This window comes from Nannobrachium achirus (assembly GCF_963921795.1).
Source record: "Nannobrachium achirus genome assembly, chromosome: 19".
Lineage (NCBI taxonomy): Eukaryota > Metazoa > Chordata > Actinopteri > Myctophiformes > Myctophidae > Nannobrachium > Nannobrachium achirus.
Window position 1 is genome coordinate 30,585,686 of NC_137826.1, and position 18,493 is coordinate 30,604,178.

Consider the following 18,493-nt stretch of genomic DNA (forward strand, 5'->3'; position numbering starts at 1 on the left):
GTTAGTTTTTATTTTTATTTAGTTTTTTTACTTCATGTTTTCAATTTCGGTTTAGTTTTATTTTGTCTTTAAAGCGTGTTTGCTAGTTTAGTTTATTTTACATTTTTTGAAAAGGCTTAGTTTTGTTAGGGAGTGATATTCAAAAAGGCTATCTATGTATGTATTATATATGTATTCACGGTTAAAACTCGTAGGCAAACACATTGGAGGATATATTTCATATCCAAACAAATTACTAGTCTTGGGGTGCAGTCATATCGAACTTTAACACAATAAGCCAATGTTCTTCTATTGCTTAAATTATCTTAATGTCACACTCAAAAGGCTATGCAATTATTGAGTGTAATTACAAACGAGTCCTTGTATTGTAATTGTACTAATCTTCAAACTCTTCACATTACAATAAGTATAAGTTGTTCTGTTTTCTTTTTTTATTTTCCATATTACTATCTCTAACTCACTGTCAAAATGTACTTCATGTTATAACTGGTATTTGAATTCATTTTCAGAATTGAACTGAGGCATGGGAAATAACACGGTGACGTCATTCACGATGACTGCTTATGCAGTCATGGAAAACTACAAATTTGTACTTTTCACTATATTTCTCCTGCTGTACATCATGATTATCTTTCTGAATGTGCTACTGATTTATACGATATGCCAACATGAAGAACTGCGTCAACCCATGAACCTGTTCACATGTAATTTAGCCATTAATGAAATATATGGTGGTACTGCATTGTTGCCCGCAACTATGAGTCTGCTCACATCTGTGACATATGAAATTTCTCTGAAAGGCTGTCTGACTCAAATCTATTCTTTACATACTTATGCATGTATTGAATTTTGTATTTTAGCAGTTATGGCATATGACAGATATGTTGCCATATGCCATCCTCTACATTATCACACCATCATGTCTGTGTCAAGGGTATGCAAACTTGTAGCATTGGCATGGCTATACCCATGCCTCATTTTCCTTTTTTATTTCACCTTAACTTTAAAGCTGAAATTCTGCAGCAGATTGATACATAAATTACACTGTGTGAACTTTGAACTTGTCAAAAATGCATGTTCTAATACCGCTCACATTAGTACCCTGGGCCTCGTAACCCTCTTGTTTCTCATGGCTCCTCAGGTAGCAATGCTTCTTTTTTCCTACGTACATATTCTCAGAGTGTGCAAGAAACTATCAAAAGACTCTCAAGTTAAGGCCCTTAAAACCTGTGTTCCACATCTATTGTCCATTTTGAATTATACCATTGGCGCGTTTTGCGAGGTTATACAAAGTAGATTTGAGATGAGTCACATACCCGTAGAGGTGATGATAATGCTCTCTGTATATTTCATCATAATTCCAGCAGTTACCAATCCAGTGCTCTATGGAATCGGAACTAAAGCCATAAGAGATAAGATTTTTAATCTATTCTTCAGGAAAACGAGGAGGGTATCAAGATAAGAAGAAAAAGGACTCTTGTGGAAATATGCTACTCTATATTTTTTATTGTTATCTTTGCGTATAATTCCTATTGGTATAGTACTTTATTTTATTATTTTAAGTGGTTACATTTATTTTTAACAGTACTGTATATTAAGAATCTTTTTAACACTATATTCCTTTCATCTTTATTATTATTATCCTCACTGATACTTGTTGGCTAATATGTTGGCTTGACCAGATCAGTATCATCAGGGTGGCAATACTGTAATTATACTTGTTTGAATTAAGCTGATACGTTTTAGTATTACTATTATGTTCTTTTGTAATAATACTAAATACATACATATATTATTACTAGAAAGGCCAAAGCACTCAATTGGCAAGTGACAATTTAACATGTTAATATGCATTTGATACTATCCAAGGTTGGAACCAGCTCCCTGCCACAATTAGTGAGATCCCCACATTTAGTGCTTTCAAAAGTCAGTTGAAGCAGTGGTTAAAACATTCACAAACATGTTACCATCTATAAGTAAAGAGTTGATGCCTGCATGATTTAGTCTGTCAGTTTAGTCTTTCCTGTATGATTTTTAACTTCTTATTTTTGGCACTAGGCACTTTGTCGCACTAGGCACACTGTTGCGCCAAGCACCTTGTTTTGTGTTGTTTGTTCTCCCTGTTTTGTCTGTTTACTGTTCTTTTGTTTTGTCCTAAGGACAACTGATGGAAATTAGCCTTAGCTAACTCCGGCTGTTTACACTGAGAACATATGTATATATTCTTTGCAATATGTCAATATCTCTGTGTTCATTAACTGGTACTGTTCTGTCCAAATAAAGTCAAGTCAAGTAAATAAGATTTATCCCAGTATATATCAGCACTCTAACAAATGTAAAAATCAAGACGGCACCCTATTCCACATTAATTCTGGCGCAATATCCCAAAATTTGGCGTGCAGTCAGGTTTAGGTCTGGCTCAGGGTAGAGGACGACGCTGCCATACAGAGTCCATCATGGGTGACCTTTGAGCTTGGAGGTGCAATAGGCCCAAGGCCTTGCAGAAAGACTGTCTATAAAATAATATTGTACTGCATTTTATGATTTGTATTGTGATGTTTTTTTGTTGTTGTTGCCTGGACCCCAGGAAGAATAGTCTCCACTACATTGTAGACTAATGGGCATCCTTAATAAACTAAACTAAAATCCACACATTCTAGTCCTCTGTATTGTACTTCTACACAAAGCCATTTGACACAGTGGGCACCCATGCCCTCTTGTGGCCATTCTGGGGTCTTAAAATGATGCTGCTATGTATTCTGGAAGTGCAAACTGGCCGGTATGCGATGGTTCCTACTAGAGATGTTACCGATCAATCGGCAATGGATCGGATCGGGCCGATCAAAGCGTGATCTGCGATAATCGGTGGTTTAGATCAAAAGGTAAATTCACCGATCGGATCGGATCGGTGCATCCGATCAACCAGCCATTCAGTATGCCCACTTGAGGCCATTTTGGGGTATTGATTTCCACAGTGCTGAAGGAATAATTAGTTACTGCTATGATAATAAATACATAGTAATGCTGGTAAATAAATATAAAGCAAATATATAAATGAATTCATGAGTGAATGAATGAATTAAAGTTAAAACATTGCCATTTAGAAAATATAAATAATATGTAAATAATAACTTGATCGGATCGGTGATTGATCGGTATCGGGTGATCAAACTTTTGTGATCGGTGCTCGGTGATCGGTTCCAAAAAACCTGATCGGACCATCCCTAGTTCCTACCGTAGGAGACGCGGTTGCATAAATTAGAAGGCGCGGCTTGTGATTGGCTGGAGCGGAGTTCTGGAGCGCTCGGCTGTGGTCACTTGGACTGCGCGGGCGTTGAGTTCTGGAGCGCTCGGCTGTGGTCACTTGGACTGCGCGGGCGTTTATCGTGGGCTTGCCCAGGCCTTACGGCCTGGGCATAAATATAACGATTGCATTCACCACGGCTTCGTAACTCTCCGCACGGCCCTGGCCCGCTCTTCGCGGGCACTCGCGCCTGCGGCGCTCGGGCGCGAAGAGCAGGACCAAGGTCCGCTGGCCTTCGCGCCGCTTGTAATGTCGTGGACAATAACTGTGACATCTAACCATAAAACGAGCGCTCCTTCAAACGGCGTCTCCTACGGTAGGAATAATAGCGGCCGGCATACACGTTATTCCTGGCCCCGCCCCCGGCTTCCTGTTCATATCCTGAAAGAGGCGGAGGCTGAAAAAGCTGGCCTGAAAAACATCATTTGGTTTCCTGTTGTCCTTGCATTATAGTAGTTGGCGTTCTAGGCTCTGGGCTCTGAATGTACCTGGGTTGCCATGTCTGCTTATAATAAGCAATTTGTGTCTCTAGAAAAAATAGTTGGTTATTGGGCTTACTTTCTAATATTTTTTCTTTTCAAATCTTTTTATTATATTTTCACATAGAATAGCCCAGAGGCAGGTAGACAATCTCAATAAAAAAAAAACATCATCACATGTAGATATCTGAGTACATCATTATGAGAGAGACCAAAACCCGACCCCTATCCCCCCTCCCCCCACCCTCAATCCCCAGGACGGTTGCACACCAGATTCAATAAAACAAGAAATAAGATAAAAATTAGTACAGAGAAAAGAGAGAAAGTAAGAAGAAAGCGGAATAGATATTCAGAACTTGCTACGTGTTGGGTTGGTCAGAGCAGGTAAGCGCCACACTACGCCATTTGGGTATTACGGTAGAACATCATAAAAGGGCTCCAAGTCTTATAGAATTTCTTTTCAGAGCCAGCAATTGAGAACCTCAGCATCTCCAGCTCCAGACAGGACATCACAGTGCAAAGCCACTGATTAAGCCCAGGCGGGACAGCATCTTTCCATTTAAGCAGAATGGCACGTCTAGCAATCAATAACGTGAAGTCAACCATACGACTCTCTGTCCGTGTTAGGGGAAGACCCTCAGTTCCGACTGTACCGAACAGAGCCAATAGGGGGTCCGGGTCTAGATCACGGTCTAAAATGTTGGACAGTGTATCGAATACGCCACTCCAGAACAACTGTAGCCGTGGGCACGACCAATATTGGTGTATAAGCGTGGCTTCACCGTTACATTTGTCACATCTAGAGCTCACGTCAGGGTATATGCTTGCAAGTTTGGCTTTAGAGATGTGGGCCCTATGAACTATTTTGAACTGTATTAGACAGTGGCGGGCACAGAGGGAGGATTTATGTATAGAGGAAAAAATGTAATCCCACTTTTCTTCCGATAAAGCGAGCCCAAGATCCCGTTCCCAGTCAGCTCTTATCTTGTCCAATGGCGCGGATTTCAGATTGGAGATGGTGTCATATAGGATTGATATAGCGCCTTTTGTCGTCGGATCGAAAGATAAAAAGGTATCTATGGGATTGGTATTGGGTTCTTCAGGGAAGTCGGGTATTACAGATTCCACATAATGTCTAACTTGGAAGAACCTAAAAAGGTCCGATCTAGGCAGGCCGTATTTCCTTGTCAATTGTTCGAAAGAGGCAAAACCCCTATCTATAAACAGGTTCTTGAAATTTCTGATGCCTTTTCCGCGCCAATTACGAAAGGTTATATCATTTAATGACGGAACGAAAAAGTGGTTGGAGGCTACGGGGGTTAGCAAGGAGAAATTTCCATAGTTATAGGTTCTCCTGAACTGAGTCCATATTCTCAGTGTGTGACGCACAACCGGATTAACTATCAGTTCGGGCAATGGCCGGCCCAACGGTGCACCGAGAAGGGCTGGGAGCTCTTTCTAATATTTTTTAAACCAGTGGTTCCCAAATCTTTTCATATCAAGGACCCCAGATTACATATTTGTCCACAGTGCCAGGAACCTCCACACAGATTTATGTTGTTAAAATGTTTCAAAAATATTCAAAAAAAAAGTTTTCCCTCAATATTTTTTAAATAGCAAATATACAAGCTCACAATGTGTCGCAATGTGACACATTGTGAGCTTGCTGATCTGCTATTTTCAAATGTGAATGTAAAGTAGTATAGCCTACTGTAGTTGCTTCTGTTGGGCTTATTTCTTTGGCATAATCTGGCAACAGACAATTCCATGTCACTTCCTTACTTGGGAGGAAGTGAAAAGATGTTTATGAAGCAGCACACAAAAAAAAATGCTCCAGCGCCCTCTGTAAAAGGAAAATGGAAGCCTCCATAGAATGGCCAGGAATATGGTAATAATAATTAATATCTGAAATGTATATAGCGCTTTTCTGAATATCCAATGACAGGGGGGCACGAGAGAAGAAACAACTTTATTAGGAAAAAACAAACAAAACAACAACAAATTAAGACTAAGGAATAAAAACATTAAATATAATAAGGACAATGGATTTCGCTGGGTAAAGCAATGTGGAATAAGTGGGTTTTGAGGCCGGTCTTGAAGGTTTGGAGGGTGGGGGCGGCATCTTTGAGGGTTTTGGGGAGTGCATTCCAGAGGGTTGGGGCAGCAAACGCTCTGTTGCGCCAGGTACGGTACGTGGTCATGGGGACCTCAAAGAGGTTTGCGTCACCAAGCGACCACCAAATGTGGCCGAGAAAGCCATGGGTGAAACCCTCTGCTACTTGGAGAGGCTGGCAGGAAGGAGAAGTGTGTTTGATAAGGCATACAGGCATATGGGGTCTGGTGCTGAGCTATTTAGAGGGGGCCTGAGGATGGGTGGAGATGGTATATGAGTATGACTGTATGTCAAGCTGTAACAGAACTGACTATAATTTGATTTGTTTATTTTGGTTTCTTCATCTGTTCCTTTTTCCAGCAAGAATGTAGGCCTATTCTTAAAGACCTGTTGCAACTAGTTGTCACTTTTTCCATGTTCTCTCAGAAGTCAGAATATGATTGTGTTAGGCGGCATTAAGAGTTAACCACATTTACATATACAATTTACCTATAGGCTGCTACATTTATCTCTAAAAACAACTATTTCTACACTCAGTGATACATTTTAAATGGTTGTGTAAGGCTATGGTCTAGGGTGCCGTGATGCCAGTCCAGGGGTGCCGCAGAATAATTTGATAATATTTGGAATTCATCAATATCACTTCAGTTTAACCACTTACTGTAGACCTTCTATGCTTAGTAAAACTTTTACATACAGCAAACTCTCTTCACCAAAAATAGCAGATCTACAAGCTCACAACGTGTTGTGACGCGTTGTGAGGTTGTAGATAGGCTATTTTGAACCTTCCCCCCCAGAATAGGGATGCTGGGGTTCAAGTGGTTAAATAAAGTTAATTATAAAGTTGTTTTCAGTCAGTTCTCATGGAAACGGGTATTTCTACAATATGATATAAGATTCTAAAAGTTAACTGTAATTCAGGGGTGCTGTGGCTGAAAAGGTTATTTACAGGGGTGACCTGAGTCAAAGAAGTTTGAAAACCCCTGGTTTAGTAAGGGCACCATATAATCATGTTATGCAGGGGTGTCGCTCCAAATTCTGGGCCCTGGGTACTTTAAACTATCGAAAAATAGCAGATATACAAGCTCACAGCGCGACCCCAACTACCGCGAGCTTGTAGATCTGCTATTTTTCAATAATTGTGCAAGTCTTTGAATATTTCAAATCCTTCTAAGGTTTTTTGAAAAACCTATGTTTCTATGTCAGTAGTGCTCAAACGTTTTCATGTTAAGGACCCCCAAAATGATGCCACGGACCTCCATCTCAAAATATATAGTTCCAGGGACAGAAGTGAGTTACAAATGTTTGCTTAAAAAATACACATATTCAAAGATTTGCACACATTTTCACGACTTCAAAAATAGCAGATCTAAAAGCTCGCAGCACGGCACTCGGTGCAGCGCTGTGAGCTTGTAGATCTGCTATTTTTCAATAGCTAAAGTATAAAATCATTAAGGCCCCTCCACCTTGGGCCCTAGTAACTCAGTCCCACTTGTCCCCCTCTTGTGACGCCCCTGATGGTATGTTTTGGCAGATTGATACACAGCTCCTATCCTTGAATGCAATTGCCTTTGTCTGGACATAAATACATTGTTAAGATGTGTGTAGGTACTTATGTAATTATGAAATATTATGTCAGAAGTGGAGTTTATTCAAACATAAAATAAATGTTACTCTATTTACTGTTTACTGTCGCTGCATTACTGTATGAATATCACTTACTTGCTATTGTGTATTAACAATGTGTGGTCATTACATTCAAAAGTCCAACAAACAAAAACTTTGGAGACTCTTTAGGGAATGACTCCTTGGACACTGCCACCTCAGTCCAGTGGGAAGTCATTACGGTTCTCTTTTCTCATCCACTCATTTTATTCTCAAGGTAATGTCCAAATTGTTTTTTTAATTGCTGTCTAGAGAAATGGAAATGAAATGTGGACCAATGACCTCTAATCATTGTGATAAACATGTGTTGCATCAGCAATGTTTCAGCGGCCAGAGACATTTGCATAATCCACCAAAAAGAGGAAAGGTGAAAATATGCAAAAATGGTAGAATGTATTGTAAGCAAATTTTCGTGATTTATTTTTTTCTGTACCAATGAATCGACACAAAACTACTTCCTTTTCAGTGCGCTCCATCCGGGTGCTCTCCTGTGTTTGTATACTAACAACAACATTACATGATAAAGGCAGTATAGCACTGACAGATTCCGAGATAACTTCCGACTTACTTCAGGCCAAAGTGTCCCATTTTCACTCCAAGGCGTCAATTGTCCCCTCCATTGTTATTAAATAGGCTATTGCCGCTTGGTCAAAGGTGACACGAAACTCTGAAAAATATAATCAAACTGTACAAGTTTCTTTAAGGGCTGAAGGCGCTCTGGTGGTGCAGTGATGAAAGTATCTGCCCACCACCGCGGAGTCTGTGTTTTTAGTTCACTGCGGTGCAACCGGCTTTGCTATAGGAACACAATATTGGCTCTATGCACAGCAGTCATATTGGAAAGGAATTGACCATATCCACAAAGCGGCCATCTTGCCATTAAGACAATGAATTGCCACCCTATGTAGGTACAGTTTTCAATGCAAATTTCAAACATGGCCGCCAGGTGAATATGGTCAATTGGGCCCCTTCCTTACTTACTTCACAGGTGTTTGTACACTCTCAGAGTTATGGGGGTTCTTGAAATGAAAAAGTTTGAGAAACACTGTGCTTCACTAAATGGAACAGAGCCTTCATCAGTATCATTGGTAACGCCTGTGAAGGAAGTAAGGCCCAATTTCTTGCCAATATGGCTGCTGTGCATGATATGAAGATATGATATAGTACTTTATTGTCAGTTCACACTGAAATTTGTCTTGCGACACAGCGGCCATGTATGCGACAACATATATACAAACAATTGACACAAAGGAACAAAGACAGGATTACATACATAAGGATAATACAGACAAGAGCAATGTCCAACACCTAGCCTAGCTGCCTACCTCTGGCAAAGCTCCTGATTAAGCCTTAAAGTCGACTGATGGACAAAGGACCTTTTTAGTCTGACCTTATTCTATGCTGGAACACCGTATCTCCTTCCTGAAGGCAGCAACCTATTCTCTATGCAACACATGGCTACTGTAAGAGGTAATATTTCTCGCCAACCTTAGAATGCTGTTATCGTACATAGTCGTATATAGCCTCTGCAGTGGTTGTCCAACTATCTTTGATCAAATGTTCAGTTGTTGCAGCAGTTGTGACTTTAGGGCTGCAGACAAGCACCCATACCAGGTGATACTGCAGTATTGAAGAACACTCATGATAACAGAAGTGAAAAACATAAGAAGAATCTGTCTAATAGCACCAAATGATCTTAAACGGCGAAGGAATTAAATTCTTTGCTTTGTTTTCTTACACACTGATTCAATTTGATCTTTCCATGACAAAAGATGGTCTATTACTACTCCGAGGTATGTATACGAACATACCTGGTTGATCTGTTCACCATGAATAGTACCGGGAGGACAATCTTTGTTGCTTGCTGCACTAGACTAGCGACTCCTATGGGCTGGTGCAGCAGCTCTCAGTTGGGGATATTGATCAGGACTCAGGAGTAGAGGAGTAGAACGGGACACTACGACTTTCCACCAGTAACAGTAGCAGTATCACCAGAACGAGATCATCTGAACTCGTTCCCCCATATGCTGCCACCAAAATGTGGAATGACCAACCAAAAGACATAAAAGTTCTCGACTCCATACAGAACATTGTTAAACTCCTTGAACACCTTGTTGGTAGAATCATCTGACACCCACCCGAATATAGATTCTAGTACTGAGCTTTATTCCCACATGTTTTGTATTGTGTTATATTGTATGTATTATACTGTATGTATTATGAATTGAGTATACCGGTAATTGTGTTATCTTTCTAGCATAACCTATGACTATTACTACCTGTACTGTTAACATGGTGTTAATAAAGTATTCAATCAATACATTTCCAGTAGGGGCTCCTCACCTGGCACGTGCACACATAGACATCAAAGGGGGCTTGAGCCCCTGCCCTTTTATTTGTCTGTAAAAAGTGCCCTCTCCAGACCAGGAATGCAGTTTTTACTATAGTGAAAGACATGCAAATGCCCTCTTTCCATGCCATACCTGAAGGCAGCATTTAAGAGAATTGCCTTGTCCAAACTCTCCTGAACTTGAATGCAGCATCTTATAGAATTGCCCTCTCTGTGTAGAAATCCATGCTGCACGCAATCTCCAATATTGACTTGATTATGCTTAGTTTTCACTGAAAATAGCCGACCCCCAAGCTCACAGCGACGCGTTGTGAGCTTGGAGGTCTGCTATTTTCGATATTTCCACTAAAAGGCCCTTTTAGAAATTTCAGCCCCTGCCTCTCTAACATTCTCTGCACGTCCCTGCTCCTCACTCACTAGCAGTAGCAGGTGAGAAGAGGGAGAGTTAATTGGAATAACAACTAAATTGGTAGATAAACAAAGAGGTCAAATTAATTGATGTCCGCTTGTCAGTCATGAACTTTCAAAACATGTGAGATAAATATAGTTACTGAACATCACTGGAGTTCTGTGAAGACCACATGACTGGATCTCCGTAGAGAGAGTGTAGAATATAAGCACATGCATGATTCATGTCATTTAAGAGATGGAGGGGATGTCATCCTCATCAATGATACAATATATGTTTAAATGAATATTTGTTACTATACAAAATGCTATATTATATATTGTAGGCAATGAATAATATATGACCTTTACAGCACCTGTTTTCACAACATGGAAAATTCATCTGCAGTAACTTCAGTCCTGCTTTCTGCATACTATGGAATGGAAGCTCAAAAGCCACTGTATTTCTGCATTTTCTTATTTTTATACATTGCCATTATTGCTGAGAATGTGCTATTGATTCGAGTGATCTACATCGAAAAAGCATTGCATGAGCCAATGTATTTTTTCATTTGTAACTTGGCTGCAAATGGGCTTTATGGAGGCACTGCTTTTTCACCAGCTGTGCTGAGCATTGTGTTGTCAAGTTCGTATGAGGTAACTCTACCTTGGTGTCAAACACAGGTCTTTGCCATACATACATATGTATTTGTTGAATTTACAATTTTAGCTGTAATGAGTTATGATAGATATGTGGCCATATGTTATCCACTGCAGTATCACACACTCATGTCACTGAGTAGAGTGTGTAAACTAATAACCTTCTCTTGGCTTTATCCCTTTCTTGCATTTCTTATCTTTTCCATTTTAACACTTCAGCAACAATTTTGTGAGAAAACCATACCGATAGATAAAATATACTGTGTCAATTACTCACTGGTAAAAGCCGCCTGCACAGATACAACTATGCTGAACTATGTAGGTTTACTATTTGTAGCTGTATATACATTTCCACAGCTAATCATAACCCTTTACTCGTATGTACACATCCTGAAGATATGCGCATTATTATCCAAAGAATCCAAGCAAAAAGCTCTCCAAACCTGCGTTCCACATTTGTTCGCATTAGCAAACTTCTCTGTGGGGAGCTTTTTTGAAATAGTACAAAATCGATTCAATATAAGCCATTGGCCTTATGGGATCAAGTTGTTCTTGTCTATGTACTATTTGATATTTCCTCCCCTTCTTAATCCAGTGATGTATGGTGTGAGTTTAAAAACTGTGAGAATAAGACTATTTAAATCTTTCTATGACATGACTGACACAAAAGCACCAGCCAGGATCACAGTTGTGTCTTAACAAGAGTGTATGTTGTTAAACAGGCATTATTTTACAAGTAAAACTAATTATTTTTTGAACTAGTAGTTTTATCCAACATTAAGCACAAATGAACGGAAAATGTATTACAAAGTTAAAAGCTATGTAAAGTGCAAGTCTTTCAATGTGTTTTGCATGCTCCTGCTAACACTTTAAAATTGTGATTTTTCACAAATGTCCCATTTACGGTCTAGTGTATGTCATTGCAAGTGAATGGATCAAAAGTATAACAAAGCATCAACAAGATGAATCTGTAACAACAGCAATAGGTCTAGTGTATGTCATTGCAAGTGAATGGATCAAAAGTATAACAAAGCATCAACAAGATGAATCTGTAACAACAGCAATAGATTTGTAGTAATCAATTCAATTCAATTAAAATGAGCTTTATTGGCATGAGAAAACATACATTTACAATATGATTTAAAAACTCAGATCTAAAATGTGTTTAGCTCTGTTTCATAGTGTATGTGCAGTAGGTCTAGATGTCAATCAGTGGTTTGTTGTAGTCCTTAGGGTGGTTGTGTTCCAGTCTCTAGCCTTCATTATCGCAACAGTTCACAAATCTTGCTGCTGTGTTTGCACATTTTTTCAAACTCACTTTGGGTGTGTATAATAATAATATAATTTTTAGAAAGTGTAGCTCTGTTTCTACCACATTTTTGTGTGCAGTGGCCAGTGGGTGTATAGTCTGTCTTTCCTTTGGAGCGGGGTCTGTCTGTGGCGGCCTTTCTCTAAAGGCTTTCCTAAGTTTTGGGTCATTTACCGTGCTCGGATATTCTTCCAAATGTATATTAACTCTTTTTAGTGCTAGATAGCATTCCATTTTCTTTGGTTTTGGGTTGTCTCTTTCCAGTATGTTAGGCAACCTTCTTTTTGTTTTCTTATAATCTGGTTAGGTCCAATGTGTTGTGTTTTTCCATCTGGTAGTTGTGCTTGCGTTTGTGCAGAGTCCCTGGGCCAGCTGACTGAGAGGGCATCCCTGTAGGTTTTTGCAATGGTTGAGGGCTATATTATGTAGTATGTCTGCGTTGCTTTCTTTTAGGTGGTTATAGAATTTAAGTGCTCTCTTTTTTAATTTGTAATGAGTGGGTTTCATCCTAATTCTGCCCTGCAAGCAATGTTTGTTGTTAGATTTGCAGAGTTCTGCATGCAGAGTCCCAGTTTCAAATTCTTGGTTGGCAAGGGGACCCCAGATCTCGCAGCCATAGAGGGAGATGGGTTCTATAACGGAGTCTAATATCTTTAACAAGATTCTTATTGGGATATCTAGCTTATAACAAATTCCTTTTGATGGCATAGAAGCCCTTCTCGCCTTAATCATGTGATTTTCATTATTTTGGTCATATGCTTAATTCTTTACTGTCTTTCAAATGAGTAATGGTAATGGGGGAGAAGATTTATTACATGAAATAAATGTGAATTAAAAAGAAATGTTATTAGCATGTTATTGTGACCGCAGGTCACAGTTATCGTGAAAACCTGCAGCAATTGTGTCACGTGTTACTCTTGCCTGTCACACTGCCTGTAATGCTTGCCTGTAACGCCACACACACACACACACACACACACACACACACACACACACACACACACACACACACACACACACACACACACACACACACACACACACACACACACACACAATCTGTTGTTTCCCTCCTAGGGTGATCTCTGAATCATAATATGATGGTAGGGCATGCTACATTATGGGTTTATGTGGCAGCTATTTCAGCTTGGGAGAGTGTTTTCTCCTGGTGTTTCAGTCCGAGTGTATCAAAGGGTGCGTTCGGAAATGCGCACCGGGTGTGTGCTCAGTGTAGTGAGTGCCTAAACCCAACCCTAATCCTAACCCTAACCTCAGTAAAACTATGCCTAAACTTAACCTAACCCTAACCTTAACCTCAGTAAAACTATGCCTAAACCTAACTGTAACCCCTAACCCTAACCACACCCGGTGCGCATTTCCGAACGCACCCTTTGATACACTCGGACTGAAACACCAGCAGAAAACACTCTCCCATTTCAGCTTGCCATATTGGTTTCAATGGTACGCTTTAAGCGCACCAGTGTGCACCAGTGCTGCAACAAGTTGGGCTTCGCCTTCAGCATTCATTCACTTGCATATAGGGTGACCAGATCCAAACTGTTCATTTGAGGGACAGAAGTACCACTTGTGTGGGACAATGTGGGACGGGCGGGCAGGGAGTTAATAGCAAATTATTACTTGAGTTGCTAATAAATTCTTATGCTTTGAAGTCATATTCGACCATAGCCCTAATATTCGACCATAGCCCTAATACTGCCTATTAATTTGTTATTTACCCCCCTATAGGGGATATTTCTCTTGTTATTTTAATAAAAGTCTTAAAAACATATCTTGCAGGTAAAAGAGACAATGAGAGATTTACATTACAATGGAATGCCCTATAACATATTAATATAGTAGTCCAGTGTGGTCCAGTCTAGCTTGCTGTGAGCTCATGTTAAAGAGCTTCAGCAACAATCAGCGCACCTACTGTATATCAACACCTGCCAGTCACAATGTGGGACAGAGTCTCAATTTGGGGGACGCCTGAAAAGTCATGAAAATGTGGGACTGTCCCTCGCAAAGGGGGACATCTGGTCACCCTGCTTGCATAGGTTTGATGTGACTGTGCCCTCATTAGTGCATTTGGGTTTGAGTGTGAACAGTAAGGGTTTTCTCCCTTGTATACAGGGTTCAGTACCTCCAGAGCTGGCAGGTCGCATAGTCTTTTTTTCCAAATCCTTTATCCATAATGAGTGACTTTAGGAGTCACATGATACAAAACTATAGTCTGATGAATTGAGTACAATGGACCACAATGGAAACAAGACCCCTGGCCCTGAGGCCTTTTGTGTTATTCTTTTAGCACCAGTAAGACTCCCTAATCGGGAGATAAGCGACCGTTGGTCGCTTATCTCCACAAATAGGCCAAAAGTTTGTTTTACCAAAATCGTCCTGATGGTGGCGCTAGATGGGACAGATGCGTTTTGATTACATGACTGTAGAGATACTGTGAGATTTGTGTGATTTTAGGGCAAAATCTGTAGGAGCAGTGTCCAAAAATGTGTTTAAGAAAATCGGCCTGAAGGTGGCGCTAAATGGGACAGATCCATGTTGATGAGATGAGTGTAGACTGTGTACCGATTTGTGTGATTTTAGGGCAAAATCTGTAGGAGCAGTGTCCAAAAATGTGTTGGAAAGAATCGGCCTGATAGTGGCGCTATATGGGACAGGTCCATGTTGATGACATGAGTGTAGACATACTGTGTAGCGATTTGCGTGATTTTAGGGCAAAATCTGTAGGAGCAGTGTCCAAAAATGTCTTTTAAAAAATCGGCCTGAAGGTGGCGCTATATGGGACAGGTCCATGTTGATGAGATGAGTGTAGACATACTGTGTAGCGATTTGCGTGATTTTAGGGCAAAGATTGTAGGAGCAGTGTCCAAAAATGTGTTTTAAAAAATCGTCCTGAAGGTGGCGCTATATGGGACAGATCCAAGTTGATGACATGAGTGTAGACATACTGTGTACCGATTTGCGTGATTTTAGGGCAAAAATTGTAGGAGCAGTGTCCAAAAATTTGTTTTGCAAGAATCGGCCTCATGGTGGCGCTAGAAGAGGGCCATGTGAGAAATGAGGGGTGGGGTCTCCGCGCCGCCGAGCCGGACGAATAGGTACCGGCCCCGGCTCTCCCGGTCGCTCCTAGCCCGAGTTAAGGCATTTTATGTGAGCTGCAGTGGAGGGGCTCCTCCACTGGGGGCGCCACCACTTTTGCATCCGTTCTGGAGCACCAGGAGTCGGTGGTCCCCGGGAATTCCCCCGTGAGCAGCCCCGTTGGGGTGGTCATTTTTGCACATTTGGTCATTTTTTACACCTGGGGCTAGAGCTCCTGGGGTCCTTGGAGGTTGTAGTTTGGCAGGCAAGGAGTTTGTGTGGGAATTTTGGCATGGATCGGGGCAACGGTGGCGGAGATATGAGTAGGGGGAAAGTGTGACGTGTGACGAGTGACGTGACGGAAGGAAGGAAGGACAGACAGACAGACAGACAGACAGACAGACAGACAGACAGACTGACGGCTGGTGGAGGTTTAGATAGTATGAGAGTGTAAAAGTAACTGCGACCTACGGTTGCAATAACCTTTGACTGTACCTATACTGTTAACAAACCTGCTAATAAAGTATTCAATCAATCTATCGAAATTAAATTAAATTGAAAAAAGCCCCCTTGAGTCATTTGCATGGCCATGTCCTCTGCACTCTCCCACTCCTCGTACCGCTGTAACCCCCACCCTCCATAACCAACAACCCCCATCCCTCCCCCACACCCCATATCCCACCCCTCCTCGCTCCAAGCTGATCATACAATTCGCCTATTATTGAGATATAGTGGTGTAAGAGGAAAGTTGGAAATAGCTGTACTGAGAGTGGCGCTCTACGCACGGCTGTCTCTTTGATTGTAACTGCGACCTGACGGTCACATTTCAAGTGCTTTAAGTAAAGGTTTGTACTTATTTGATTTAAGATTAATTGATTGATTGATTGATTGATTGATTGATTGATTGATGTGTGCCATATTGGGGTGGGGGGTAGCAGAGGGAATACAATACAATAAAAACAATAACATAATACGTTTACATATCTAATACTGATGAAAACACCAACACAGTTTGAAAAATACAAACAACTAGAGTGGCAAAAACAAAACAGGACAAAAAGTCAACTGTTGCTATTCAGCCAGCTCTTTAGGGAGAGTATACTGCCTGGACGTCATTGGAATGCAGTGAAAACAACATGACTGAATCTCACTAGAGATGAAAAATGAAGAATATAAAAGACTTTCATGTCAGTTAAGATGTGGAGGGGACATCACCCTCATCGAAGACAAAATATGTGTTTTATATGTTGTAGGATACAGTATGTATAATATGCTCTTCATAGCACCTTTTTTGCCACAGCATGGATAATTCATCTGCAGTAACTTCAGTCCTGCTTTCTGCCTACTATGGACTGGAAGATCAAAAGCCACTGCATTTCTGCATTTTCTTACTTTTATACCTTGCCATTATTGCTGAAAACTTGCTATTGATTCGAGTGATCTATACTGAAAAAACACTGCATGCACCAATGTATTACTTTATTTGCAACTTGGCTGCAAATGGACTCCATGGGGGCACTGCTATTTTCCCAGCTGTAATGAGCACTTTGATGTCAAGTTCGTATGAGGTAACTACCTTGGTGTCAAACACAGATCTTTGCCATACATATGCACTTGTTGAATTTACAATTTTAGCTGTTATGAGTTATGATAGATATGTGGCCATATGTTATCCACTGCAGTATCACACACTCATGTCACTGAGTAGAGTGTATAAACTTATAACTTTAACTTGGCTTTATCCTGTGGTTGCATTTTCTATCTTTTCCATTTTATCATTTCAGCTACGATTGTGTGAGAAAGACATAGATAAGTTATTCTGTGTCAATTATGCACTGGTAAAACGCTCCTGTACAGATACAACTGTCCTGAACTGGGTAGGGTTAGCCTTTGTATTTGTTTGTATGTCCACAGCTAATCACAACATTTGTCTCTTACGTGCACATCCTGAAGATATGTGCATTATTATCCAAAGAATCCAAGCAAAAAGCTCTCCATACCTGCGTTCCACACTTGTTTGCATTAGTAAACTTCTCTGTGGGGTGCTTTTTTGAAATAATACAAAGTCGATTCAAAATAAGCCACTGGCCTTATGGGATCAAGGTGTTCTTGTCCTTGTACCATCTGATCTTTCCTCCCATTCTTAATCCAATGATGTATGGTGTGAGTTTAAAATGTATAAGAATAAGACTATTTAAATCTTTCCTTGGTATAACACCAAAGCAGTAGGCAAGATCACTGTTGGTTTGTTTTGTTTTGTTTTTTGTTAACTAATGCAGTGGTTCTCAACCTGTGGGTCGGGACCCCCCCCCCCCCCCCCTCTCTCAACAGTAAACAAACCAACATAAGGTTTAAGTGTAATAGGCCAGGGTATCTGCACATTTAAAAAGTGACAATTTATTTATCATTTATGTATTTATTAATTTTTTAAATACCTCTAAAATGAAAAATTAAACATTGGCCAAATTGTCAAATATTAGAGGCAGAAATTGTGAAAATAGCAGATCTGTTGCGAGGTGTTGTGAGCACTCTTAGTGCTCGTCAGAGTGGGGGGTCTCCAGTTAAAATATGATTATTTTGGGGGTCGCGGCCTGAAAGGGTTGAGAACCACTGTACCCTTGTATTCCTATTCTGGACCCCTCTCTTTAACATTAAGCACATACTGTAGTAACTGAAAACTAGTTGAAATTTAAAAGCAACTAAAAATGTGAACATGCAAGTTTTCAACATTTTGTATATATCCTGCTTGCACTGATGATTTACACAAACTTCTCTTGTACATTATAGTGGTGTTCTGGTAATTCTCCTGACTTCTACTTATCCTATGTCAGAGCAATAGAACGGATCAACAGCAGCATATGACAAACACAACAAGAGAAATCATTACCAACAGCTATCAGTAGATTTGTGGTTATTGAGATGAATTAATTGATGAATTAATTTGATCTATTTCAATTATTTTGGTCAAATGTGGCTCATTGTACTTTACTTTTTACAGCATTTTGCTATCTTTGACTCATCTGCATAATTTATTTTGCCTACTTTCAAATTATCTTTCAAGTGTGGAGTTTATATTAATTTACAATGTTAAAAACATTATGGTGTAAACATATTTTCATTGTTTTAATTAGCT

At 40.2% G+C, this 18,493-nt stretch overlaps 3 protein-coding genes across 3 annotated transcripts; all 3 read left to right on the top strand.

The window, feature by feature from the left end:
• Positions 1–523: 523 nt before the first annotated feature.
• Positions 524–1,462, top strand: LOC308304750 (olfactory receptor 51E2-like; the record flags this gene model as incomplete). Its single annotated transcript, XM_080749380.1, has 1 exon — positions 524–1,462. One exon carries the CDS (start codon positions 524–526, stop codon positions 1,460–1,462), a length of 939 nt encoding a protein of 312 aa, XP_080605506.1.
• Positions 1,463–10,688: 9,226 nt separating this feature from the next.
• LOC308304751 (olfactory receptor 4B13-like) lies at positions 10,689–12,663 on the top strand (the record flags this gene model as incomplete). Its single annotated transcript, XM_080749381.1, has 2 exons — positions 10,689–11,416; positions 12,606–12,663. 2 exons carry the CDS (start codon positions 10,689–10,691, stop codon positions 12,661–12,663), a joined length of 786 nt encoding a protein of 261 aa, XP_080605507.1.
• A 3,286-nt stretch (positions 12,664–15,949) lies between these two features.
• On the top strand, positions 15,950–18,263 carry LOC308304752 (olfactory receptor 52A5-like; the record flags this gene model as incomplete). The annotated part of the gene is made up of 4 exons (XM_080749382.1): positions 15,950–15,983; positions 16,954–17,069; positions 17,314–17,523; positions 18,192–18,263. 4 exons carry the CDS (start codon positions 15,950–15,952, stop codon positions 18,261–18,263), a joined length of 432 nt encoding a protein of 143 aa, XP_080605508.1.
• Positions 18,264–18,493: the final 230 nt, after the last annotated feature.